The 26,514-nt window shown below is 35.4% G+C and overlaps 3 protein-coding genes across 4 annotated transcripts; 2 read left to right on the plus strand and 1 right to left on the minus strand.

Moving 5' to 3' along the window:
- The first annotated feature begins 355 nt into the window (after positions 1–355).
- Positions 356–13,377, plus strand: LOC102227176 (putative helicase mov-10-B.1). The gene is made up of 27 exons (XM_014470587.1): positions 356–531; positions 911–1,004; positions 1,306–1,472; positions 3,122–3,215; positions 3,636–3,811; positions 4,199–4,289; positions 4,504–4,649; positions 5,044–5,137; positions 5,835–5,982; positions 6,122–6,341; positions 6,422–6,505; positions 6,702–6,864; positions 6,958–7,100; positions 7,696–7,884; positions 7,979–8,085; positions 8,166–8,362; positions 8,556–8,659; positions 9,177–9,274; positions 9,351–9,449; positions 9,742–9,847; positions 10,339–10,453; positions 10,526–10,723; positions 12,033–12,101; positions 12,179–12,304; positions 12,941–13,029; positions 13,120–13,218; positions 13,293–13,377. Exons 1-27 carry the CDS (start codon positions 356–358, stop codon positions 13,333–13,335), a joined length of 3,435 nt encoding a protein of 1,144 aa, XP_014326073.1. The 3' UTR covers positions 13,336–13,377.
- A 1,651-nt stretch (positions 13,378–15,028) lies between these two features.
- Positions 15,029–20,480, plus strand: LOC102226921 (syntaxin-2-like). Of its 2 annotated transcripts, XM_014470585.2 has the most exons (9): positions 15,029–15,182; positions 15,389–15,457; positions 16,443–16,536; positions 16,999–17,073; positions 17,419–17,492; positions 18,180–18,288; positions 18,875–18,948; positions 19,064–19,201; positions 19,300–20,480. In XM_014470585.2, exons 1-9 carry the CDS (start codon positions 15,066–15,068, stop codon positions 19,507–19,509), a joined length of 960 nt encoding a protein of 319 aa, XP_014326071.1. In that variant the 5' UTR covers positions 15,029–15,065; the 3' UTR covers positions 19,510–20,480. The 2 variants fall into 2 exon arrangements, with proteins under 2 accessions (XP_014326071.1, XP_023193765.1); XM_023337997.1 differs by lacking the exon at positions 15,389–15,457.
- A 928-nt stretch (positions 20,481–21,408) lies between these two features.
- LOC102219400 (phosphoglycerate mutase 2) lies at positions 21,409–23,424 on the minus strand. Its single transcript, XM_005803944.3, has 3 exons — positions 22,895–23,424; positions 22,639–22,819; positions 21,409–21,814 (listed from the first exon to the last, which is right to left on the minus strand). Exons 1-3 carry the CDS (start codon positions 23,309–23,311, stop codon positions 21,645–21,647), a joined length of 768 nt encoding a protein of 255 aa, XP_005804001.3. The 5' UTR covers positions 23,312–23,424; the 3' UTR covers positions 21,409–21,644.
- Positions 23,425–26,514: the final 3,090 nt, after the last annotated feature.

Genomic DNA, 26,514 nt, shown 5'->3' on the forward strand with positions numbered 1-26,514 from the left:
TTTTTGTCACATCAGGGAGTTTAGGCTTAAAGGTTTTTAATTATATAGAAAAAAAAATTGTGACTGTGACTCCAGATGCCCACTGTGCATCTAAATCAAAGTTGTTTTTTTTGTTAGTTTTTTTTTTTTATTATTCTAGGGGGCACATTTTAGATTAGTATTGTATGAACACTACAATATCAGTAAAGTATAGTTTAGATACAACTGTTTCTCCTTAGATTTTTTTTACATCATGTGTGATTTCTCAAGTTTAAACATCCATTTCTTAATAAAGGAAGTGAGACATTAACACAGACACACAGCCTAGCCTAGAAAAAAAATATGTCTATTTTTTCCCCTTGTTTAACCAGAAAAAATGGATGAAGCTGAGGATCTGCAACTGAAGTCTGAAACACAATCAGGGGAGAGAGAACCAGGTGGCCAGGACCCAACCTTCTTATATACTAAAGTAGAGATAGCAATACAAGTCAAAAAATATATTTTGTCTCGTCATAAGAGGGCAAAGTCATTTCAGAAATTCAAGAATAAACGGTAATCAATTGAAACATTACAATTGTTCAAGGTTTATCAAGAAAAAACATCTATTAATTATAGTCATGTTCAAACATTTGACATCCTACAGGCATGTAGGACGTCAAATGACTAACACATGTCAAATAATGAGTTAGTCACTGAGACCTTCTATTATCATTTTCTGACAGATTAACAGGATAAATACTGATACTATTATTAATGTGTTTAAAGTTTTTATTTTATTCATTCATATTTCAATACAACCTTTGAACTACTGGCAAAGATTGGAGATCAAATAAAATGAATACTCAATATGCTACCAAAATCATAGATACATTTGGCAGTGCAGATGTAGCACAATGATCACATGTATTTTATTACCTTGCCATCTACACAGGCTTGAAGAAACCTTCAAACAATATAAACTCAGAATGACTTCAAGACACTGTGCACTGAAAAAGAAAAAATCTGTCTCTGTGAAAGAAAATGAGGTAAGACCAAGCTAAGTAACTTTAACTTTATTTTTTTAAAGCACTGGTTTAATCCTTCAATACTAATTAAATTATCAATACTAATCAAATTATTATCACAATTTGCAAATTGTGATTACCTACAAATCCTTCTTAACTCATGAAGCTAAAAAGAAAGATTGGACATAAACAACTTACAATTTTATAGAACTATTCCTTTCTTCAGAAACTGAGACATTAATTACCACAAACACAAACCGACTTTACTGGCTTTCAAAAAAAAAAAAAAAAGTATTTAATAAATCTAATCCCGTTTAATCAGAAAAAAATGGATGAAGCTGTGGATCTGCCATCAACATTAGAGAGAGCATCAAGTGACCAGAACCCAACCGTCTTATTTACTGAAGAAGAGATGGCAACACTAGCCCAACAAAACATCTTGCTTCGTCAGAAGAAGGCAAAGTCATTTCAGGAATACAAGAATAAATGGTAAGCAGTTGAACCATAAGAAATATTTGAAGTTTAGCATGTAAACAATATACTAATTGTTATCATTGTTACCTGGCTACGTAGGATGGACTGAAGGTAAGGTGGTTACTTTGTCCTTTCCACATGTGCTGGTGCAATATAGAAAAGATGAGACACAAACATAGAGATTCCATTAGAATTTAGCAGGAAGGTTAAATGCTAATTCTTCTTCTGTGTAATAAACATACTGCGTATTCAATACTTCAGGTACCAAATACTTCAGGTATCACTAAGTAATTGCAATAAATTGCCTTGAGATGACATCACAAATAGCCATAATATCCATTTAAACTGAACGGTTTAAAAGAATATTAATAAAGACATTATTAATATCCTTTTGATTCATAAGGACATTAGGAATGTTACAAGTGGCTTGAAAACAATATTATTTTTTTAGTTGGTGCTTTAACTCAAATACCTTGTCCCTTTTTCCCAGACCTTCTGTATTTTTAACTCTCAAACTTAAAATATATGACTTTGCTTTTAACTATTTTTAATAGCTTTTACAAGTTTTATTCTGCACAAATAAAACATACTTTAATATTTAAGCATTTCAGCTTTTAACTGTATTCATTGCTTTAAAAGAATAAGAGTATTTTATCTCTTACATTAAAAAAAGTAACTACAAAACTGTAATGCTCCTTTAATGCTGTGTCTCTTTACTAAGCTTTAAACATAGGCAACCATTACTTACTCATCAAATGTCATAACAATATGGTTTCTCTGGCTTTTGCAATAACCCACAAAGAAATGTCCAAATGGCAAATAAAAAGACCAAAATTATGTCCTTTGTGGGAAAACCGTTTTGAAAAGTGCAAAAATACAGAATTAATTCTGTAATCATTTAGCTGTTTGTCAGCTAGCTTAACACACGTACGAAGTCCGCTAGCATTAGTATTTAGCCCGAAAAAATATGTCCTGTTTTACACGAAACTGATCACAAACTGCATAACATGGCTCACTTTTTGACTCTCGGTTCAAGAACTTCTTCAACTCTAAAAGGTAAATAACATAAGTGCATCAAAATACAGTTTTACTGACCTGTGAAATAGAAAAGATGACACATATTTTGAACTTACATTAGCGTATAACAGGAAGGTTTATTCTTCTTCTGTGTTGCCACCCTGCTCTATGCCACCAATGCGACAGGCGCCTCGAGTGGCTATATGTGGTATTGCACTGAATGACTGAAATAACACTAAAGAACATATCACAATGAAAAATTAAGGATAGAAAAAGAAAAATAATGTTGGGGTGCCTATTTTTATACTTTGCGTTTTATTTACTGATTACTGTACCTGTTTTTCACCCCTCTACATCATGTTCAAGCATTTATCTCCATAACCAATCAAGAATTGGTCAGACAGACTTTCTATTATAACGTTCTGACAGATACATGGAATTAATACTGCTGTGATTATTTATAATATGTTAAATGTTCTTTTTTTCCCTTTGCATATTTCAATCCAATCTTTGTGCCCCTGGCTCACCATAGATTAGAGGACAAATATAGCAAATTCTCAATCTGCTTGCAAAATTATGGGTAGATTTGGCAGTGCATTTATAGCATGATGATCAAATGTCTTTTTTTCACCTTGCCATCTACACAGGGTTGAAGAAACCTTCAAAAAATATAAACTCAGAACTACTTCAAGACTTTATGAAGAGAGGGACAAAAATTCTGTTACTGTGACAGAAAACAAGGTGAGACCAAACTGCGTAACTTCAATAAGTCTTAAGTATGAGTTAATTTTTAACTGTAAGGTTTTTAAAAAAATCACACAGCATGGACACTGTGTCCCTCCCTTGGTGACCAATCGTTACTATGTTCTATGTGCTGTATTAAATGTCTATGGCTTTGTATTTTTAAGGCATTAGTTTAATCCTTCAAAGAACATTTCAAAATTGATCATAATAATCTAAATAATCATACAGCATCAGTCAGTTCTGATTACCTGGAAGTCCTTATTAACTCATAAAGCTAAAAAGAAAAGTTGGACAAAAACATCTTACAATTTTAATATACTATTCCTTTCTTACTTCAGAAACAGATACATTAATTGTCAAACACAAAAACACTACTGCCTTTCAAAAAAGTATTTATTAAATACTTTGTTCACCCAGAAAGAAATGGATGAAGCTGAGAATCTGCAATTGAACTATGATACTCAAACAAGAGAGAGAACATCAGATGGCCAGGACCCAACCCTCTTATTTACTGAACAGTTGGCACAAGCACACCAAGGCATGTTGCATTGTCAAAAGATGGCAAAATCATTTCAGGAATACAAGAACAAACGGTAAACAGTTGAATCATCAGAATTATTTGGAGTTCAGCATGAAAATAATCTAGTAATTGTTGTCATGTGTAAGCAATCAGGTCCATATGCAATCAATAATTAGTCAGACAGACAGACAGACAGACAGACAGACAGACAGACAGACAGACATTTTATTATAATGTTCTGACAGATTTATGAGATTAACACTTATTAATTGATAATGTAGTAAAGGCTCTTCTTTTTTCCCTTGCATATTTCAATACAATCTTTGCTCTCTTGGCTCTCCACAGACTAGAGGCAAAATAAAATGAACTCTCAGCATGCCAGCAAAATTTGGATATATCTGGCAGTGCAGTTGTAGCATGATGATCAGATTTTTTTTTTTTTACCTTGCTATCTACACAGGGGTGAAGAAAACTTCATAAAATATCAGCTCAAAGTGAATTCCAGATCTTGTGAAGAGGAGAAAAATGATGTCTCTGTGACAGAAAATGAGGTGAGACCAAGCTGAGTAACTTCAATAATTAGTATGATTTCATATGTTAAATCATTAATCCTCCCAGGAACATTTAAATTTATATTAATGAAATAATCAGATTGAATTTGTCTATTCTAAATGTCTAGAAATCCTTCTTAACTCATAAAGCTGAAACAAAAGACTGGACATAAACATTTTACAATTTTATTTTAATGTCACTTTCTTTCTGAAGTCTGATACACAAACAGGAGAGAGAGCATCAGGTGACCAGAAACCAACCCGCTTATTTACTGAAGAAGAGATGGCAACACTAGCCCAACAAAACATCTCGCTTCGTAAAAAGATGGCAAAGTCATTTCAGCGATACAAGAATAAATGGTAAATGGTTGAAACATTAGAAATATTTGAAGTTCAGCATGAAAATTAAACCTACTAATTATTATCATGTTAAAAGATTTAATAAAATAAGCTATCAATAATTAGTCAAACAGGCTTTGTATTATAATCTTCTGACAAATGAATGGGATTAATACTGATGTTGTTAATTATAATGTATTGAAGTTTTTAATTTTTTTTCTTGCACCCTTGTTCCACCACAGATAAAAGGAATACTCAAGCAAAATTCTGAAATTAAATAAAATGTATTTTTAACATGTAAAACAAAAAAAGTCATGATAATAATCAAACTCACAAAAATGTTGTATTATGGGTTTCTTTGGTAGTGCAGTTGAATTACCAAGTGTTTTGTTTTATTTTTGCGTTGCCATCTCAGGCTTGAACCAACCTTCCAAAAATGTCAAGTTAGTGTGACTTCAAATCCTTATGCAGAGAAGGAGAAAATTTCGATCACTGTGACAGAAAATGAGGTGAGACCAAGCTAATTAACTTCAACAATTCTTATGTATCACTTAAATACTAGCTTAATCCTCCCAAGAACATTTAAATGAATATGGCACTGATCGCAAATGACGTCACTGTTGCCCGGATGTTTGAGTGACAGTGCAGGAATCTTGCCAAGTTTTTGCTCAGCAGTTGGTGTAGTTGAAATTATTGATTCATCAATGCTCAGCAGTTCATTTTTCTAATTAGATATCAATTTGGAAAAGCAAATGAGTGCGGTGAGCAACACTGTTGTGAGCAACTCGTACCACTATATTAGCGCGGTGACATATAAAACAGTTTTTCATCTTGAGTTTGCTTGGGGTTAGCAAGCAACAATTTGGTGGGGATTAATTTGACATATTTATAACCTAAATCAGCCAATCACAAACAAAATTAGCTTTTCAGACACACATACGTTTCCCCAAAAACACCGCTCTTGTTGGTCCGAAACTAAAATGGTTAAGGTGCAGTGATATAGATTTGGTAGTTTAATGCAATTTGTGATCAGTGCCATTGAATCTGGCAATTATGCACAGGCTCAACATTTAGATATTTATGAATTATTCCATTCATCCTTTTTATTGCAGTTGTTAATGATTTTACAATTGTTCTTTACATAAATATGTGCTTTTCTGTGACTGATAGTATTGCAGTTATTTTGTGAGATGTTCTTTCTGACAGAAATTTGTGCCGTTGCGCATACAAAACACAGGTGTCGAACGGGTGTATTTCACCTTTAAGACCTTTGATTTTGTGAAAAACATTTTCACTGTCAAAAGTCAGGATGGAAACATTATCAAAACCATCAAAGACCACCTTCTCAGGCCAGGTATGTAAACCTCTGACACAAAGCATTAATCATTCACATACCGTAATTTTTACTCTGAAATCATAAAATAAGTGGACCCAAACTTATCACAAGCTGAGCTAATGAAATGAAAAAATGTTTCCCTACATTTTGGCTCCAGGAGAATCATACAGAATGAAAATTCATTTCTCCTCCGACCACTCCGGCCTCTATGAGCAGCTGCTAGTCTTTAAGTTTAAAAGAGACTGTCAGCATTCAGAAACATTTGACATTATGCGCCTCTTGGAGGTCATCCGTCAAACACCTCAGAATGAGGACTCTCAAGCCAGGTCAGAAGTAGAGAAGAACTTCCAGACTGCAAAGAAGACATCTCTGACAGGGTAAGTAGTGAAACATTGAGCAGTTTGTTACTATTATTTCATGTTGCCCAATGTAACTTGTTTGTTTTTCACTTCTGCAGATGTGAGGTCTTTCTCAGACCAATGGTGTATCTCAGGAAATATCCATTGCCTAAGAACGTTGCAAACATCAAAGACATAGATATGTCTGTTCAATTTTTGATCTCTCACATTTTTTTGTTGTTCTCAAATGTTTAAACATGGGGGTGATTTGATTATATTAATCCAATACCATGGACTTATATTACAACTAAGACTTTTGCCTGCTATTAATTGTCATCACTGAAAGCTATATGGCTCTAAATGTACTGTCACTTTTACCATATCAATGATTTTTTTCAGAGATTTGGAGAAAAAGCCACTTAAGTGGGGGAACTACTCTTGGCGATTTCACTTGCTTCTTTATCTAGAGGAGTACGCATTTTCCACCGCTCTTGAGAAATGCAACCAAGAAGATATACTTGTTGTCACTCATCAAAGTGAAAAACGTATACTGATTTTAAAGGTGACACGTCCATCTGAGACACAAAGTCTAATAAATTACAACCTTGTGTCACATTAACAATAAACTTAAATCTTTTTGCTAATGTTGCATCAGGCAGAAGATGTCTCAAACATGTCTAATGTTGTTCTGACTGGATGCAAGGCACTGGTGACTCCTTTGAAGCAGGGTGACAGGATATACAAAGGATGGGTCGATGACGTGGACGAGGAGCAAATCTACATTAGATTTGAGGAAATGTAAGAATGCAGCAAAAGTAATTGGAAAGTAACCTATTTTTTTCTTTATAACCTTGTCTATTTTTAGACTATTAATTTAGTCTCCCTCTGCAAAAAGAAGTATCAAGTTAATAAAATTAGTTCAAACTATTTTCCAACAAACGAGTGAGTTTACATTTTAAATGTAGGCTTGAATGTGCAGACACTCTATGCAGTTTGATTGAGGTTAAGATATTTTCCATAGCATAAAAATCATAAATTTCTGTAAATAAACGTTCGTGGAGAGACACCCCAAAGGACTTGTAGTATCTACAAAATACAGTAAAAGATGGCTCTAAAGTGCTGGCTAATGGTAGCTGAATATACTGCATGTGCCCCACAATTTTCTGATTTCCGAGTCATGAAAAAAAAAAAATTGAATTCCTTTTAGTTTATGGTACTTTTCATTGGTTTATCATATAAAATACTGATAAAATAAATAGCAGTTTGTTGTTCTAATATGTCAACATTGGAGAATTTCCACAGATGTGAACATGTTTGCAAGCTACAGTATATTTTAACTTTTTTGTCGTGTTCTTGTTTGGTACTGACTCAGTTGCTTTGAATTTAAACTCAGCTTTCCAAAAGAATACAACATAGGCATGAGGTGCAGTGTTGTGTTTTCACTTCAAAGAATACCACTACGTATGCAACACAGAGCAGCAGCACTAGCGCGCAAGCATTTACTAAGGGACTTACTCTTCCCTGTTGGGCTATGTTCTGCATACAATTCATGCCTTGCACCTGTAATCCCAAAATGCACCAGGTCAGTATGTAATAAAGTTAACACTACCTTGAAAATCAAGTTGCTTTGCCTGGTTTGCCACTGAAGTAACTACAAATGGTTTCTTCATCTCCAGTCCACCAATGATTGTAAACAACCCAGAGCAACAAAAGGCTATTAAACACATTTTAGCCCGTTCTGCAAAACCGGCCCCTTACCTCATATTTGGTCCACCTGGAACAGGTATGGTATGAGGTTTTGTATGCCAAGACCAAACTGATTGGCATGTAATACAATATGCATTTCTCTTATCTGTGGGTCAGGCAAAACAGTAACTTTGGTTGAAGTCATCAAGCAGATTGTGTCAACTCAAGACTCCAAAATCCTGGTTTGTGCACCCTCCAACAGCGCAACAGACTACCTCTGTGAGAAGATCCTGGAAGAAAACATTGTACCCCACAAAGTGTTTCGCCTTTACTCTATAAGCTACAAAGTGGAAAAGATCCCTCAACATGTGAAGGTCTGGATTCTGTCTGTTTTTATTTTGTTTATTACAACTAAAATGAAGGAGAGAAAAGACAGCATGACTAACAATGTTCAATATTTTAGAGGTACAAATACCATAAGGCATTTTTTTGTAAAAGTTAACTTCTATTGCATTCATATTAATGTGTACTAGACATGCTTGTATGTGCTGTCTGTTTTAACTGCAGATGCACTGTAGCTTTAATGTTGCAACAAACTCTTTTGAGATACCGACCAAAGGGGAGCTGATGACATACCAGATCATGGTCACCACCCTTCAAACTGCTGGAAGGTATTATATTCTACTGGAGATGTCACAATCAGAATGCTTCTTTGTCCCAAATACTAATCAAATGATACCAAACATTTAAAAAAAAAAAAAAACCTTCATAAGTATGCTGAGCCCCACTTGTTACTGAAATTGTAAAATATTTCAGTATATTTTTTTTGCCAACTTTCTGCTTCAGAGAAATTATTTCTTTGATGATGGCACAATTTTTACACAAATTCTCACATATTCAGAAAGAGTCAGAAAGGCTAAATTGATTTAATGAGTTGATGTTCAGATCTGTGGTATCTCTAGCTGATCTCAAATTTGTCATCTTTGCCATGTTCATTCTAAATTATTTGTAATTTATTTGATCTATTTGAAGGCATCAAAGAAATTGGGCCCATTTGCAGCAGGTTAAAATCTTCTGTGAGAAATTCCTTATTGAAACAAATGAAATATGATGTTTATCCAAGCTGCAACATGTGCAACGATTAACGTTAAATTACTGTATGTAAACATACACTTCTTTTTTTTACAGGCTGGTGACAGGTGGCATTCCTCCAGACCATTACAGTTACATCATTGTGGATGAAGCAGGCCAGGCTATAGAAACAGAGTGTTTAATTCCAATAGCTGGTGAGCAAGGTGACTTTGTTTAAAATACTATATACTAAGAACATATTTTACAGTGTATTCAATGGATTTCTGACAGGATTGCTGAAACCACATAGTGGCCAAGTGGTTCTGGCAGGTGACCCGAAACAGTTGGGACCTATTATTTTATCAAAGATAGCAGAGAGAAACGGCTTGGGTGAGCACCATGCATACAGTGTTATTGATATGTAAAGGTCTAAGTGAATTAATCGAAATATGATTCAAAACATGTCAAACATTTCTGGATTAAAAAAACTTGATAAGCTGCTTTGGTAATTAGATAATCTGACTACCTTAAGAAAATGGAATGAAACATATCATCTTAGCTGTAGATGCTGCAAACTATAATTTCTAAGCTCAGTTTTTGCCTTTTTTAAGTGTGTGAAACAGTCAGAAAACTGCGACTATTCACATGTTTTGAGTAGGAAAATAGTGTTCACTATTTTCAGGTGTGTCCATGCTGGAGAGACTAATGACGGATATCAGACTGTACAAACAACACAAGATCAACGGCTTCAACAGTCGCTATATGACTAAACTGCTGAGGAACTATAGGTTTGCTTTCTGTGAAAATGTTTTTGTGACATAAATTAGTTCATCTCTTTGCCAATTTGAATCTGGTTCATTCCTAATTCATCCCAAACTTTTACCATTTTCAAGAAAACCTTTTGTATCAGTTTATGGGGATACATAAAAGGCTCAGTCTCAAGGTACTTTTACACTGTACAATATAGATTTACCAATCCACATTGTTTCTAATCATTTCAGGTGTAATATCTGTTTTGAACCAACCACATTTCCTTGTTCTAGAAAAACAAGTAGATTATAATTACTTTCAGATCAGTGGTTACCAGAGTGGGTAAGCAATAATTCCAAAGTTTGTGCAAATTATTAGTGTGAAACATCCAATATGACCAAAACTGCAGACGTAAAGTGGCACAGGGGTCAAATGATCATCACTGTTTTCTTTGTCACTATATCCTATCAACAAAAAGCTTCCATCCCCAATTCTCTCCAAACGTTTCCACATCTTTGCTTTTTCTTAGGTCTCATCCTGCAATTCTGAAAATACCCAATGAGTTGTTCTATGACTCCGAACTCCAGTTTTGCAGTTCCCTTGAGGATTGTTTATATAGTAATTGGGAACTTCTGCCAAGGAAGGTAATTAGAACCAAGAGAAAATATCTTGCCATCAATTTCTCTTCATCTCTAATCTTATCTTGTTTCTCTGAGGATCAGGATTTTCCTCTAATGTTCCATGGGGTTGCAGGCATGAAAGAACAAGACCTCAACAGCCCATCTGTTTACAATATGGCTGAAGTGGATGTATTGAAGGAATACTTAAAATCCCTAATCAAATATCGCCGCAGAAATGGTCTAGACAAAATTGGACCAAAAGAAATTGGTATTGTTACTCCATACACAAAACAAGTAAGTATTTAATCTTTATGTTCATTATTAACCCTCTGATGCATAAGTGGGTTCTTTTGGACCCGGTGAGGTCATCTTTTTGCAATATCTTTTTAATGAAAAGTTTTCATCACTTCATATTCCAGGTATTCCTCAACAAACATGCCATTGATATCATGCAATTCGAATTTCTAATTTACTTTTTATACATTTTAAGAAATAGCATGTTTTATATTACTACCCTAATATTCCATAAGTGGGTCCAAAAGGACCCGCATTCATTTCCTATGGAATTTAATCGGAATCTTTGTTTCTTACCAACTGTGACTGTCAGGAAAAAATTGTTTTGTGAACCATACAGAGTCCTAAGTCTCACCCCTGAATAATATTTCACAAAGCAAGAAGTTTTACATATAATTATTATCTTTATTTTTACCTCACAAATGTGTGGGTGTGTGTGTGTGTGTCAATCATCAGTGCTGTGACAGTGTTATTGTCACAAATCAACCTATTAGCCTTCTTTGAAGTTAGCTAATACTAGTTATCTAATCAAGCTAGCTAACATTACTGCCTATAATTTATTGTGCATGTGTATTATTTGTGTGCATGTGTTTTATGTGTGTCTGTGTCTCTCTCTGTGTGTCTGACACCCTGGATAAGAAAACCAAAAGAGAAAATGTGGCCCCCGGGGAAGACCCAGGACATGCTGGAGGGACTATGTTTCTCAGCTGGCCTAGGAACGCCTTGGGATTTCCTCAGAGGAGCTGGAACAAGTGGCTGGGGAGAGCAAACTGTGGGCCTCCCTTCTTAGGCTGCTACCCCGCAACCTGACCCCAGATAAACAGAGGATGGATGGATGGATGGATGGATGGATGGATGGATGGATGGATGGATGGATGGATGGATGGATGGATGGATGGATGGATGGACGCATCCATGATACACAGCATAGCTGGGTTAGCTAGCTAGTTTCAAGAAATGGGTTCTTTCTACCCCCCCCCCACGCACACACACACACACATAATGGGCGCTGACATTGTTCCAACACAGTATCATATTAAACATGATTTTGAATCCAAATGACAAAAGTAGCATAAAAACATGTTGATTTCAACTCGGGTCCAAAAAGACCCACTCTTGGAAAACTGTATAGTCAATATGTCATGCATCAGAGGGTTAATGTTTTCATGACTTCCACAACTGAGGGAAAGCTCTGCAAATTCTTTGTGTCAAATACTGTAAAGACTTTTTATTAAGACAGTCTTTATTACCAAATCAGCAGAACGTGTAATTCTCTTTGCCTTCATTGTCCTGTTTTATGTTCTGACAGGTGGAGAAGATTAATGCAGCCTTTCACAAAGACAAGGATCTAGTCAAAGAGGACTTGGAGAATGTCCTGGTATGACACTTTTCAGAAATTACTACAATTTTGCAAATATATTAAATAAACTCTAAATTTGTTTCCTTTTTCTGAAGGTTGGCACAGTTGAGATCTTTCAGGGCAAAGAGTCAGATGTAATCCTGATGTCCACGGTGCGCAGCAATCCCGGCCTGACTGCACCTAATCAACATTTCAGCTTGGGCTTTGTAAAGGATGAGAAGGTGAGAAATATCTCATTGTTCTTAGATGTGTACTCCTCACATGTTTTTTAACTCATTGCCAGAGCGGTGGTAGTATACATAATGCAGGAGCATCAACAACTTTTACTCTGCTAAAATTAAAAAGGCTTCATTTTTCTCTCATTGCAATAGCACAATCTTACAATTTCTTTGACACCATCAGAACTACTGGAAAAACTTTCAAATACTTCTCATATGTGCAACTTTTTTCTTTAGTCTTGACAATGATGTTTGTTATAAGTCTTTTAATAGGATGTATTTGATTTTCTTCTGAATCTTCCACAAGATTTGTTTGAAAAGAAGATCTTGTTTTAACATTTATTTTTACTTTTCAGCCTAGTGAGCAATTTATTTCCAACACAATCATTAGAGTTCCCTCTACATTTATTTGCACTCAATCTAAAGACGTGCAAAAGCCTGAAAATAGTTGCATTTTTCTATCGCAGTTACATAATCTCACCCTGTAGCAAATTTAAGGACCATAAAATAAATCTACATTTATTCCGATTCTTTTTTAAGTTTATACTACTTTGATAAAAGATACATTTATTAGAAGACCTTTGTCATTGGGCTGTCAATATATTAGACCCTATGTATTTACAATCTGAATCTCTTCAGAGATTCAACGTGGCAATGACTCGAGCCAGAAGCCTGCTGGTTGTGGTTGGAGACCCCAGAGTCCTGGAAATAGATCCAGTGTGGAACAAGTATGGCTCTGTATTTTCTTACAAGTACAAGTAAAAAGATTTAGCAGAACTCAGTCTGACATGCCTTGTGTGCTAATCTTTCTCTCTTAGGCTTATCCATTACTGTTTAAGAGAAAGAGCATACCGTGGCATCAATATTTATGATCTGAAGGCAGGCACAGAGGTCGCTTACCCCTTGTCAAGCTCCGGGTAAATGGCAGATTTGCAGATCCAGAGACACTGTTGTCTGCCAATTATTTTAATAATAAATGTTTGTGTTACAGCCCTCAGCAGAAAATGAAACCAAAGGTCGCATTCAGCTGGTAGAATCAAAAGCATTCAACACAGAAATAAACTTCATCCAAAGCATGTTTCACTATTTCATTCTGTCTTAAGGTAATCAAGAATCTGAAGTTTGGTGCATATTTAATGTAGCATGTGCAAGACATACAAAACAATGTACCATTCAGACAACACAGCCGATCATACAAGTACAAAACCTTCATACAAAACCATTAATAACATTTCATGTCATGGAGACTTTCAGACCCCAAAGTGAGTATATTCTTCAGTTATCCAACATTGAGGTTTTTACCTGCCTTCCTATCCTTCTTACTATGTGAGATTTTAAATTAAACCCACATCCTGGAAAGAAATGAAAGAAGCTATTATCTTGTGGCTTTTTTTTTTTTATCTCTCTATTAGCCCATTTTGAATTTTAAATAGGCCGTGTTAGATGCATATTTCAGGTAAATACAAAGACATGGAATAACTGAAAGTTAAACATTCAGATCAATTTAAAAGACGTTATGCAGTGGAGTAGTAAATTATTTAAACCCAAAAATGCTTCAATTACATTTATTTTTAATTGTATAAAAATATACTTTATTGTTAATGAGTATGGATGCTTTTACCAAGATTAGAACAAATCAGAGAAGAAATTAAACAGAAAAAAACTACCTCAGGGTAAAATTACCTCAGTATTCCTAACTCTTTTTTCGCTTGCTGGTGTTTTATATAAATAGAAAAGAAGAGCTAACAGTCCTGAATATTTTTTATTTTTTTAAGAAAAAAGTTTTTTTTAAGTATTGTCTTGTTGCTTTGGTTATTTATTTATTGTCTTGTTTTGTTTTTGTTGTTGTTGTTGTTTGTTTTGTTTATAAGGCACCAGAGGATTTGCTGGGTGATTTACGCACCCAGTAAATCAAAAGAAACAATTCAATTGAATTTATCTATGAACAATTTCCCCAATGATATAAAAATAACAACAACTTTAGAGCAGCTAAAATTGGTGGAATATAGGCTACTCAATTTGACTTTAATAATCATATATTGTATAGTTTACAAGTTTACAATTGTAAACTATACAAGTTTATATTGTATAGTTTACAATTGTATAGTTTACTCTTATTATTGTACAAAGTCGCCCTTGCACAGGTCATGGAGAGACAGGGTGCGCCCCTTTACTCCTCCAGAAAGCAGGACTGTCCACCGAGTAGGTGGAGTTTATAGCCATTTTACATTTGAAGCAACTCGTAATTATCAACTACAGACTTACTCATATGAAAGCAATACGATAGCTTGGTTGCATACATAACAACATCGTCTCAAACAATGAATAAATTCAATGATTCGGCTTAACATGTGCCATCTGTTACACATGGCAGTCAGTGGTTATGACTTACAGGAACTCAAATCCCTCTAACAAGCTGGCCTCGACGTTACACCTTCGGCAAAAACTCGTTTTCCTCAGGAAAACTCCTCTTTCATATTTTGGTCATCGCCTATTCGTAGGTTGTTCGGCGGCTGACTGTTATGAAACTCACCCAGAAGCTGTAGCTCTCGTCTTCTTATTGGTTAATCCGGCTGTTTACAGGTGTGTCACTCTTTCAAAGTAACCAATCCGAAAACGGGAACCAGCTTCATATTAACGGGAAACTCTGTAAGGGTTTGCGTTTTTGTTAACATTTCTCTACACTTTTTCGCAATAGGCGTAAAGCTTAGCGATAAATATCCATAACTTCGTTTTAATAAATACAGTCATTTTCTGTTCAACCATGGCTTTTGCTGAAGCTCTCTTTGTTTGTTTAGACGGGAACGCGCCTGCGTGCCCACGCCTTTTATTACAGGTGCCTTCGATGACCTCATCCCCCAGGAGGACGGACAGACTTCAGGTGAGGTCTAATCCCGTGGGTGACCTGACTGTTAATAGTGTAGTATTTTGTAGCTGTGACAAATTCCACCGAAGTGGAGTTAAAAACCGTTTTTTCATACAAAGCTTTTAAAAGAGAACAGGAGCTAGTTTTGTGTGCAGCGAAGCACTTTTATATTTATGCCAAAACATTAAGGTGGCGTAGTAAATTTCCACTCGCTTTTTTAGTCACGCCAAACGGATACTATGAGCAATTCAACAACGATAGGAGCCGAAATGGAGGAATTTTTTGAAACGGTAAGTTTGCACCTAAAACTGAGTTAGTCACAACATCACTGAGACCAGAAGCTTTGGCCACATTCTGGTTGCAGTCATTGTTTGTCATTTGTTAGACTTATTAACAGCTGCTTCACAACGCACATGATTAAAGTTACATTTTACAACAGTAAAACTTAAATGGCCTGCAGGGTTGCCTCGCAGCAAAAGCTCCATGGTTTGAATCTTGGGCAGTGGTCATTGTGGGTGGCTTTTGCATGGTTCTTTCTGGTTACTCTGTAGCTCCCACACAAAAACATGGCAATGGTTTGTTGGTTACTCAAAATGGTCCTTTTGTGTGAGTGCGTGTGTGTAAGGTTGTTTTGGGTATTGGTAAGCTGTCCAGACCATGGTGGTTTTTGATATAAGAATTGGGGGCAGTTGTATTGGGCGGCATTCAAGAGGGGAACAGTGACCAAGAACTACAAAATAAAATGTATGTTATGAATCTGTTGTGCCCTTAAAAGTTTACTACTTATATTCATGTGCACATTATATTCTGCTAAGTATTAGGAGACTATAAGCTACCTACTTTCTGCTTGAAAAAAATTCTAATTGCTTGCATTTTAATTGATTGAGCGCATTGGAGTCTCAAATGTGTCCTATTCCTTTTGCAGCTTAAATATGTCATAATTTTATATATAATTTTCAGGTTGCTAATGCCAGCTGATCTACTTTAAGTTCCTAATGTGAAGTGATGGACCACCATACACAAAACTAATTTTAGCAATTTGTTTTCTTTTACTGTCACAGATTCAATGTAGTTTACCAAGAATGAACACTTGCAAAAAGAAGTGAGGAAATGCAAGTTTGTATATGTATAACATCATTTACATAAACAGTAATTTAAAGTTCTCTACAGAAAAAACAAAGAACAGAGATGAAAACATTGACAACATTGGTGGTTGTTTTTTGGCTTGTTCTGACATTTCAAGTAGCCTAATGTTGGTGGGATTTTTGTGTGTAGGTGGGTGAGATAAGAAACCTCATTGAAAAAATTTCCAGCCAAACAGAGGACATGGAAAAAATACACTGCTGCATCCTTTCCTCTTCGCACAAAGGTAAGACTTTCTGGAATATTCAGTGAAGCATTTAAATTGTGTAGCAACTCAGTGTTCTATTAAGCTCCCTAAAGATACACACACAAAAAAACAACAAGAGCAACAGAAATATGAGAAGTTTAACAGAGCTTTATTTGTTTACAGAAGGGACGCGGAAACCAGTATAGCAATGCCCTGTAAGCATATCTGTGCTATTTGGAGATGAAAAAGATTATGTAACCATGCTTCCAGAATTTAAGATGGGAACAACCAATGTTTTGGGATATTTCTATACATTTTCTTTGCACTGGCTAGATTTTGCTTAAATACACTGTTTTATGTTACACAAAATTACTGAATTACAGTTCTACCATAAAGAGAAATGTAGTCTAAGCTTTTTAGATTGGTTTAGACACAGAAAATGCTGAAAAAAAAGAGTTCCTCACTTTATAAAGCAAATTTGTTCAATCTGGGTTTTTTTAGGAAGTAAAGATGAACTGGAGCTGATAAACAACGAGACCAGGAACAACGCCAAGTTGGTCCAAACCAAATTAAAATGTAGGTGTTACAAAATGGAGTCAAAATTGCTCTCTGCTGGAACCTATGCAATATTTGTGTACATTTTTAATATTTCCCTTTGAACAATCATTTGAAATAGGTGCAGCTTTGCTGAACACCAAACTTCCTTAAAAACTTGGAGTGAAGTCAGAATGGTATAATTTGATTGGCAAATGAATAGAAGAGGAAATATCACTGTCCACTACAGCTCATCATCATTCAATCATAAAAAGTTCTCAGAATATTTTGCCTTGCTATGTAAATTGTGAAGGGAAACCTGGAACGCATGTTAGTTGCTATCTGATGTGGTTTGTAATTACATTGGATCTGTCTTGTGTATTTCAGTAATGCAGAAGAACTGTTCATCAGAAGACAACAAAACTAATAACTCTGTAATTTGTCGAATTCGGAGGAATCAGGTTGGTACCTAATACTTTAATTTTTCTCATGGATAGTAATTTCATTTTTTTTAAATCAAATCATTGCTTCTATACTTATGTTCTGAGAAACTAGTGCCCTCTCACTAGCTTCTCAGTCTTTTTGAAAAAGAAAATTATCCACAGAATAACATCTTTGTTTATAATGAGCATGAGGTGCTTTCATACAAAGACATCCTTTGTTTAAGGCCAAACCGACCAGAAGCATTATTTGTTTAAAAAGCTCAAATTTGGTCTCATCTGACCAAAATAAACTATTGCTGTCAAAGTTCCTGTAGGAATTAGAAAACTCCACATTTATATTTGTGATGTAGAAGAAAAATGGTTAATGAGTTCAGTGAAGTTCAACAAACATCAGCCTTAAATGGCATTTCTTATCTTCCACATTTTGTGGAAAAACAAAGAAATTGCTCTGTGCCACAACAAACAAAATAAAAATACATTATTGATTTTTTTTGTGAGATTATGCTGTAACAATAATCCTAATGTCACAGTTTAATTGCATAAAAAATGATAAATTAGCAAATATAAGCCTAGTATCATACCAGGTTGTGATTGTAATTGCATATGCCCTGCTTTATGTCATAGGCTGTCATTGTACTAGTCATTGCATTGCAAATTTTAACCTTGGCTTCCAAATAAATACTTTTGCCGACTCCCTTCTGCCAGCACTCACACCTGACTCGTTGGTTTTCTGAAGTCATGAAGAGTTACCATAAGATACAGATTTCCTTCAGAGAGAAATGCAAGGCCCAAATTCAGAGACACCTCGAGATTGGTAAGTCATTATTGCAATAGTAATTGCTTTTTATTTCCAGTTTCAATGCTTTTCTTTGAGAGCAAACTGAGATCAAAGTCAAATCCCTCATTTGTGTTCATAGACTTGGCCAATAAAGCAGATTCTGGTCTTGTTCTTTACCATTTCTAGTCATAAAATTGCAGGATTGTTTTATTTAGCATGTAAATAATATGACTTACATCCACTCAATTTCCTGCCAAGATTGTTTTGAATTCTGTTACTTTATGTATCGCTGAGCCGGAAAAGGTTGATATATTAAACCACATTCCAATAGAGTATGTGTTAATCTCTTTATCCAGTTTGTTAATTGGGATAACTTTGAAGCAGTGTTATGTGTGCTGTTATGTTTTAGAATAGTATTTTGTCTTAATTAAGGCTTAGAATAACACACTAATTGTGACATTCTACGGCAAACTTCCAGAAATGCGAACAATTTTTCACTTCTTTTACTGCAATGATTCCATTGTTTTGTGTAAAAGATTTTATTTCATTTTGTAATTTCTAATTTGCCTCCATTTTACATGCTACAGATTCTAAGTACTAATTTCTCATTTGTTTCCCATAGTGGATAAAGTCACAACAGATGACGAGCTGGAGGATATGCTGCAACGTGATAATCTTGCCATTTTCGTATCTAATGTGGGTGAAATCCCAGATATTCTTCCAATACAATCTTGTGGTATTTGAATAAAAAAAAAATATTTATAGATGTAAGTATATAAAAATAATGTCCCTTTTTTACCCTCTAAAAAAGATCCACTTTGATGCCCAATTTTCAAGTCGTGCTCTCTCTGAGATTGAAGGACGTCATCAGGACATCATCAGCCTGGAGTGCAGCATTAAAGAGCTACATGAGATATTTACAGACACAGCCATTCTGTTGGAAATGCAGGTAAAATGTCTGCCCCAAAAATAAATGTTCATTGAGAACAGATTTAAAATATAACTGATGAAATGACTAACATTGTGTCTTTTTAAAATTTCCACCAGGGAGAGTTAATCAACAATATAGAAAAGAATGTCACCAGTGCTGGAGGCGATGTACGTGCATCAAAAGAAGAAACACAAAAAGCACTTGAATACAAGAAGAATCGTTATAAGGTTGTATCTCTCCCAAGCTTCTTCAAGTCCTTTAGGAGACAAACCAATACTAAAGCTGCTGATGAAAGTTCTTCTGAAGACTGCATCAAGTATTCCTGACACACATCAGAGCCTTGGAGAATTATTTTTATGTATTGTTTGCAGTTCTTCATTCAGTTACTCACTTAGCCACTAGGTGGCAATGCAACAACATTGAAATATCAGGCTGTACCTCGTCTAAAGTTTCTTCTTTTGTTTAGTTTTTTTTTTTGTCAAAGAAGTTTTCAAAATATATTAAGCAAAAAATAATGTCAAGCCATATGGATACTGAAAAAAGATCGAGTGTTTATAATTTGATGTATTTATAATTGCAATAAAGTTTTAAAATTGATTTAGAAAAGGTAACCTGAGTGTCCAAACTGTTGACTTGTAAAATTATGTTTTGTGCATACTACTTGTTCATAATGAATGCTGTGAAATAGAAGTTTTTAAACTTTGTGTTCTGCCTCTTCAAAATTTGTGGTCTCCTGCTGTGATTAATTAACAAACAGTTTAAATAAAATGTATAAAAATAGCTTTAGTAGTTGCAGTCAACTTGTAAATTAGAAATGTACTGATCAGAGTCTTACTGGCTTATGTCTCGTTTTGCCTTTTTGTGGGTCTGATCTGGTGACTGTAAAATCTTCTGTTTTTAAATTAACAATGACATGTAAATAAACTGCTTTAAAGTATAAGGAACGAAGGCTGGCATAATCAACAAAACGGGTAAAAAAGAAAAAGTTTCTCAATAAAATAATGATGATGGCAGAAAATAGAACATAAGTAATTATGTTAAATATTTTTGATCTATAAAAAGTCTGATGCAAATTTATATTTTGGTATCTAATTTGGTACTAATAACTGATTTATTCGCTTTACCTACGTAATATGCCTATTAGGTTTATTATGTCCAAATTCCTTTTATATTTATGTTCATGTTATTTATACGTATTGCTGCTTCAGTTTGTTTTGTTTTTTTCATTTTTTAATGCACAAATTGGATAGGTAATGTTCACTTATGGTGTATTTAATAAACTGGGAAAAACATCAGATTTTTCAGTGTGTGGCTTCCAGTTTCTAATCACAAGCTGCTCAGTTGGTAAATTACTTAGAAACTGGATAGCATCAAAAAGTGTCCCCAAAGAGTGTATGCATCATGTACATGGAGTAACTTCAGTAAACACACTTTGATATTGTGACCTTTGTGAAAGTGCAGTCTCAGATAGCATTGGATTTAATTTGATGCTCCACTGAGAATAAAGTGGGACTAGTGTGGCTGTAAATATATTTTTTAAAGGTTGAAATTATTTTACTCATGCCTTAACATAAATGAACTGTTAACAGTGTAACATTTCTAATAGTGCACATTAAGTACCACATTGTCTTTAATTCTTGTTAATAAATATAAAAACTGAGAATTTACATAAAGGCTTCATTTGACTTTTATCCTCACTACTGATTCTTATTTGTGATGTTGTTGGACACTTGCATTAGGCAATACCTATAGGGTTATAATTGAATGACATTTGTGTAATTTGCTGCTGCACTTGCTAAATGTGCAGGCTATTGGAGTGATAAGAGTGATGCCATATCTATGTTTAATGTATTATTTCCCACATGGTCCATATGTCTTAAAAGCTATTGACTGGCTGTTACTTGTGTGATTTGTAGTTACTTAAAACCATTTTGTTATCGCATTTTTCTCTTTGATCTGATTAGAGTTGAAAACAAACAAGCCTGCATTGTGGGAATACTGCCAGGATGAACCCATTGACTTTTCTCTCAGACTGCATTTCACATCCAACCCCTCCGCCCCTCCGCTTGTGCTACCTCAGGATAAAATTTCACAGCACCTTTGTACTTTGCTGAAACCACTGATTTCCAAATTGCTATGGAAAAGTGTGGGTGTATAGAAAAAAGATGACTGTGAATATGGGGATAAAAAAAGGACAAGATGTGAGGATAAGAAAAAGCCAGACATACAAACATGACTTATTTATTAGATGTGCCAGAGTGGTGAACCCAAAAAATAGAGCTTGACCACAATTTAAAAGGGCTGAGTGATGTGTGGCTGTGTAAAATGTGGGGGCCTGGCCCTCCTCCCAAAGACCCATTAACCATTTCCCCAATCTGGAATGAAATATGAGGAAAATCTGGAAGAATTAGGGGATGAAAAGTCTCATTTTCTGCTTCCTCGTGGAGCCTCCGTGGCCGGCTTACTTCTTAGCTTTTCCCTGGGCAGCCACAGCCTCCATGGCCTTCTTCACGGTTTCCTCATCACCGAGGAAAGACATGGGCTTGACCGGCTTCAGATTTGCATCCAGTTCGTATACGATTGGGATTCCTGTTGGAAGGTTCAGCTCCATGATGGCTGCATCAGACATATCTGGAAAAGACAACACAAAAAACCCCCTGAAATCAGAAGTATGAGTATTTGAACTGATATAAATATATGGCTAGATAACAGTACTAATTGTCATTGTTCTTGACAAATTGCCCCCAACTTTATTTTGGTTAAATGTGCACAGGAAGTCTAAAGCAGACCAATAAAAGTGTATAGTGCAGCCTTAGCACCTCACACTGACTTTGATGTTATGACAGACTGCTTAAATGAATATTTATTTGTTGCATATAGTGAAAATAAAATTATTTGAAAAATACATTAAAATATTAGATGCTTTTTGTGAATAAAATAAGTATTTTATTAAATTAAATTTAAATGTCTATTTTTCAAATAATCTGTGTTATTTTTAATGAATCAGTGACAAATTTACATAATTGTTTAATTAACCATCCAGTTTCTTCACATTTATTATGTTTTAAATTAATTACATATTTTTATATAGATACAAAATAATCTGCCTTTCTTATTGTTTGCCAGACACTTCTTCTATTATTCCCAGTGAATGAAACTCCCTTATTCATCCCTGACCACTGCTTAAAAATGTACAACCTTTCAACATAAAGGTCGTGACTGTAATGGGAACCAGACTCATGACCCTCTACCCTGCACTCCAGTGCAAGAGTCTTTGCAGACTATTTATAAGCACTGGAATCAAAAGCTTAGTATCTCAAGGTATTTTCTTCTATGTAAATCTATTCATAGTTGTGCTGTTCTCTTGAATTAAATCTCTGGAAACTATTTAAGAGTTTTAGATTTTATAAATAAAAACAACACAACTGTGCCCGCTTGCTCACTGCAAAACTCACCCTCTAGGTGCTTGACTATGCCACGGAGGCTGTTGCCATGGGCAGCGATGATAACATTCTTTCCTGCTTTGATTTGTGGAGCAATAACCTCGTTCCAGAATGGCAAGGCACGTGCAATGGTGTCCTTCAGAGACTCGCATGTAGGCAGCTCACCAGGCTTCAGGTCTTTGTAACGCCGGGACTGGAATGAACCAAAACAGAAGCAGACTGTTGCCCTTGTAGGGAGCTATATCATGGTTAAGTTTAGGTGTCTCACCTCACTGATGATTTTGTGGTAAGAGTGGTCCTTATCCATAGGTGGAGGTGGGATGTCAAAAGATCGACGCCAGATCTTCACCTGCTCCTCACCGTGCTTCTCGGCGGTCTCTGCCTTGTTCAGACCAGTGAGGCCTCCATAGTGGCGCTCATTCAGGCGCCAGGTGCGAATCACGGGCAGCCACATCTGGTCAGTGACCTCCATTATGGTCCACAGGGTCTGAATAGCGCGTTTCAGCACTGAGGTGTAGCACACGTCAAACTTCAGGCCTGCCTCCTTAATAGCCTGGGCTCCACGCTTGGCCTCTTCCACACCCTTCTCACTGAGGTCAGCGTCAAACCAGCCGCAGAAGCGGTTCTCCTGGTTCCAGGCACTCTCTCCATGGCGGACAATAACTAAGCGGTGGACAGCAGTCATATTTAATAGTTTTCCTTGGATTTTTAGCTCTAAACTAGGCACAGAGCTCTCAGCCCTTCTAAGTTGCTCTTTCACACACTCACTGGCTGCCCAACAGTGAGTCCAGACCAACATACCAAAATCTTTTTATAGCGGACCAGCCCCCCAGCATTCCACCTGTGAGGGCATTTCACCCTCTGATGGACACACAAAGCAGGCCAGTAAACCAGACCACAACTGGGCTTATGGGAGAGGCTGGGAAGGCCAGAGGTCAGGGATAAACCAAAATAGCAACATGACTTTTAAAATGAGATCTGTGCAACAAAAGTGTAAAGAGCACAGTTGGTGGCACATAGTTTTCTCATCCTAAAATGAATGACTAAAAAGCTGACAATAAAACTACTGTGAACAATTCTTAGTGACTTTTACATTTGCCATCCATTTGTTTGCTAAACCTTTGACCTTTTATCAATCTATACATGCATCATCCACCTGTCTTTCCATTTGTCTGCCATCCATCCATTCTTTATTCATTCATCATCGATTTGTGTAAAATCTGTGTTTCTGTTTTCTATCAGTCATTGGTCTACTGTGCATACATTCATTTTTTTTGTCATTCATCCATTTATCCATCTGTCCTTCCTAACACTCACCCTTCTTGATTCTTTTGTCATCATCATGAGTCCATTCATCCCTATATCTGTCCATTTGTCCTTTCAGTTTTAATTTATTCATCCAGGTTCCATTGTCCATTTTTTTGTCCATAGTATTTTTAAATCCATTGCATTTTGAAATGTATAGTTTTATATTTTTATACCATATAAACTTTTAAACTTTATGATTTTCCCTCCAGGGATTAAGAAACTAACTACTATAACTTAATCCATTCATTCTTCTGTAGTCCATTTGTCAATAAAGGAAATCATTACTTATAGGTTTAAAACTGTGAATGTGAAATTTTGTACAAATTCTGAGTTGTTTCAAAATCTCTAGGTTTGCAACATAAATTCACCATGAAATTCTTGACAAATATTTAGTCTGATGTTTAGTGTTGTATCTTATGACCACTAGGTGTTGATCTTGTAAAGAATAAGCAAGTGATGTTTTTACCGGTATTACTCCTTCTTTTTTTACTTTTAAAAAAGATGAATTGCAAAAAATTGTATCAGGTTTAATCAAAAAAGTTTAAAAAAAAGAACACTTTTATTTTTTTATATAAGAAAAGTCAAACATTTAGTTTACTCTTATATGTTCTTGTGTTGTATTGAACAAATGCAAGTGTATACAGTATTCTACAAGAACAAGTCTTAGAAGCTAAATATTCTGCTGCATTGAACAGGAAATGTAATGCCAGGAAGGAGCAATGCGCAGAAACTCCCAGAACGGACATAATGGAGCTGGCTTGGAAACTGAACCACAAAATCCAAAAGCTGAAATATGAAGCAAAGTGTTCTGTCATCCTCCTGTGAAATTATGATCCACTAGAAAGGCAGAGGTCCAAAAAAAGAATATTAATGGAATTCTAGGATTAATGCCAACCTGCATCATGTGACCTTGGATTGTATTGTATATAAAAAACTGCATTGTAAGGAAAAAAAAACTCCTTTGCCTTAAATTTCTCTGGTTATATTTTTTAACAACCATATTAAATGTAAGTAATATCGGGAAACTGGTGACCACATTCACCCGTTTGCTAGTTACAGGTTTTGTTTCAAGTTGGTATAAGAAAATGTAGCCTTTTTCATGTTTTTATTAAATTACTGATTCACTATCAGTGTTTGTTAATACCTGACATTCAGTACTCATCATCTCTCTTGACCTAACAAGCTACAAGTTTGTTATTACGCCTTTAAGCATTTTCATTTGGTTGAAAAGGCGACTTAATGATCTGCTGTCTCGGTTGTATCTCCCAGAGTTCTGTAAGCATCTTGTCTGCAACAAATCGCCTCGGTGCAGACTGTGAAGCTGCTGTTTGAGATGGAAAAAGTGGACACAAGGGAGTTTGCGTGATCACAACTGTTCCGATGACTCAGCCTGCAGAGTCATACAGCTTTCACTGTATATAGAAACACAGAACTGCCTTTGAGGGCTCTACTGGCCTTTGGTGCAAGGAAGAATTACACAAACAGCACTGGTTACAGATCAAAGCACGGTCAAATAAAAATATACCGCACTCACATTCAAACTATGTTCAGTGATATTGATGCAAAGCGCTGCAATGAACAGCAAAAATGTATGATGCTGACTGGGTGAGATGAGACTTCATGTGCAAAATGTTGAGCAGGTCATTGCACATTATATGCACAGATTCATGTAATCATTAGGCATAGGAAAATAAAAAATATAAGTCAGCATTTAAGGGGCATCTAATTAACTGCATGTATAGCCAAGCAGGACTTGACAAAAATAGTTTTTACAAAATTAAAGTCAACAGACAGCAAACAGGAAGACTTGCCTTAAAAAATTTAAAATATGCCTTTTGAACATAAACATGCAGCCCACAGTATGTATTTATCGCGACAGATAGAAAACAAAGTACGGTAGTATGAAAATGTAAATGGGAGGACAATTATGTGCAGTATATTGTTTTTTAACAAAAATGTAAATGTTGCGGTCTGCACTTAAATTCAGCTTCACTTTGTAGAATATTTTACTGCAAGCAGTAATTACTTTGAGGTAAATATGTAAATTTATATTCTTGTCCAGTCCTGCAAAGCTGTCCGACCCCTGGCATACTGGACGGCGTTAATCTGTAAACATTAACATTTAAGTCTTGCCACACATTGAATTTATGTCTGAAGTTTTAATGGACCACTCCAAAGTGATATATTGTGTTGCTTGTGAGAGGACCAAATGCAGGCAGCGGGCAGAGTAATTGCAAAAACATATATCTCTTAATGATAACTTTTAAATTTTGCACTTTTAGTATAATAATTTTACACCAATTATTTCTCATGGATGATTTATTTGCAGTGATCTATCATTCCTTAAAGAGCTTTAGACAATGTTTTTTTTTTTGTTTTTCTTTCCAATACAAGTTTAACTTGGTTGTACAAGGCTACTAGTGAACAAACTATACCACCACCTAAGACCTGAGTAGCTTCTTTGTTTATTTAGAATTGACAACTTTGCTCGCTGCGGCTTCAAAAAGTCAAGAAAGGCACATTTTGCTCTGCTCCAAATTTCTGCTGAGGGAGGAGTTTACAGAAACAGCAGCCTAATGA

The sequence above is a fragment of the Xiphophorus maculatus genome, chromosome 8, assembly GCF_002775205.1.
Source record: "Xiphophorus maculatus strain JP 163 A chromosome 8, X_maculatus-5.0-male, whole genome shotgun sequence".
Classification (NCBI taxonomy): domain Eukaryota; kingdom Metazoa; phylum Chordata; class Actinopteri; order Cyprinodontiformes; family Poeciliidae; genus Xiphophorus; species Xiphophorus maculatus.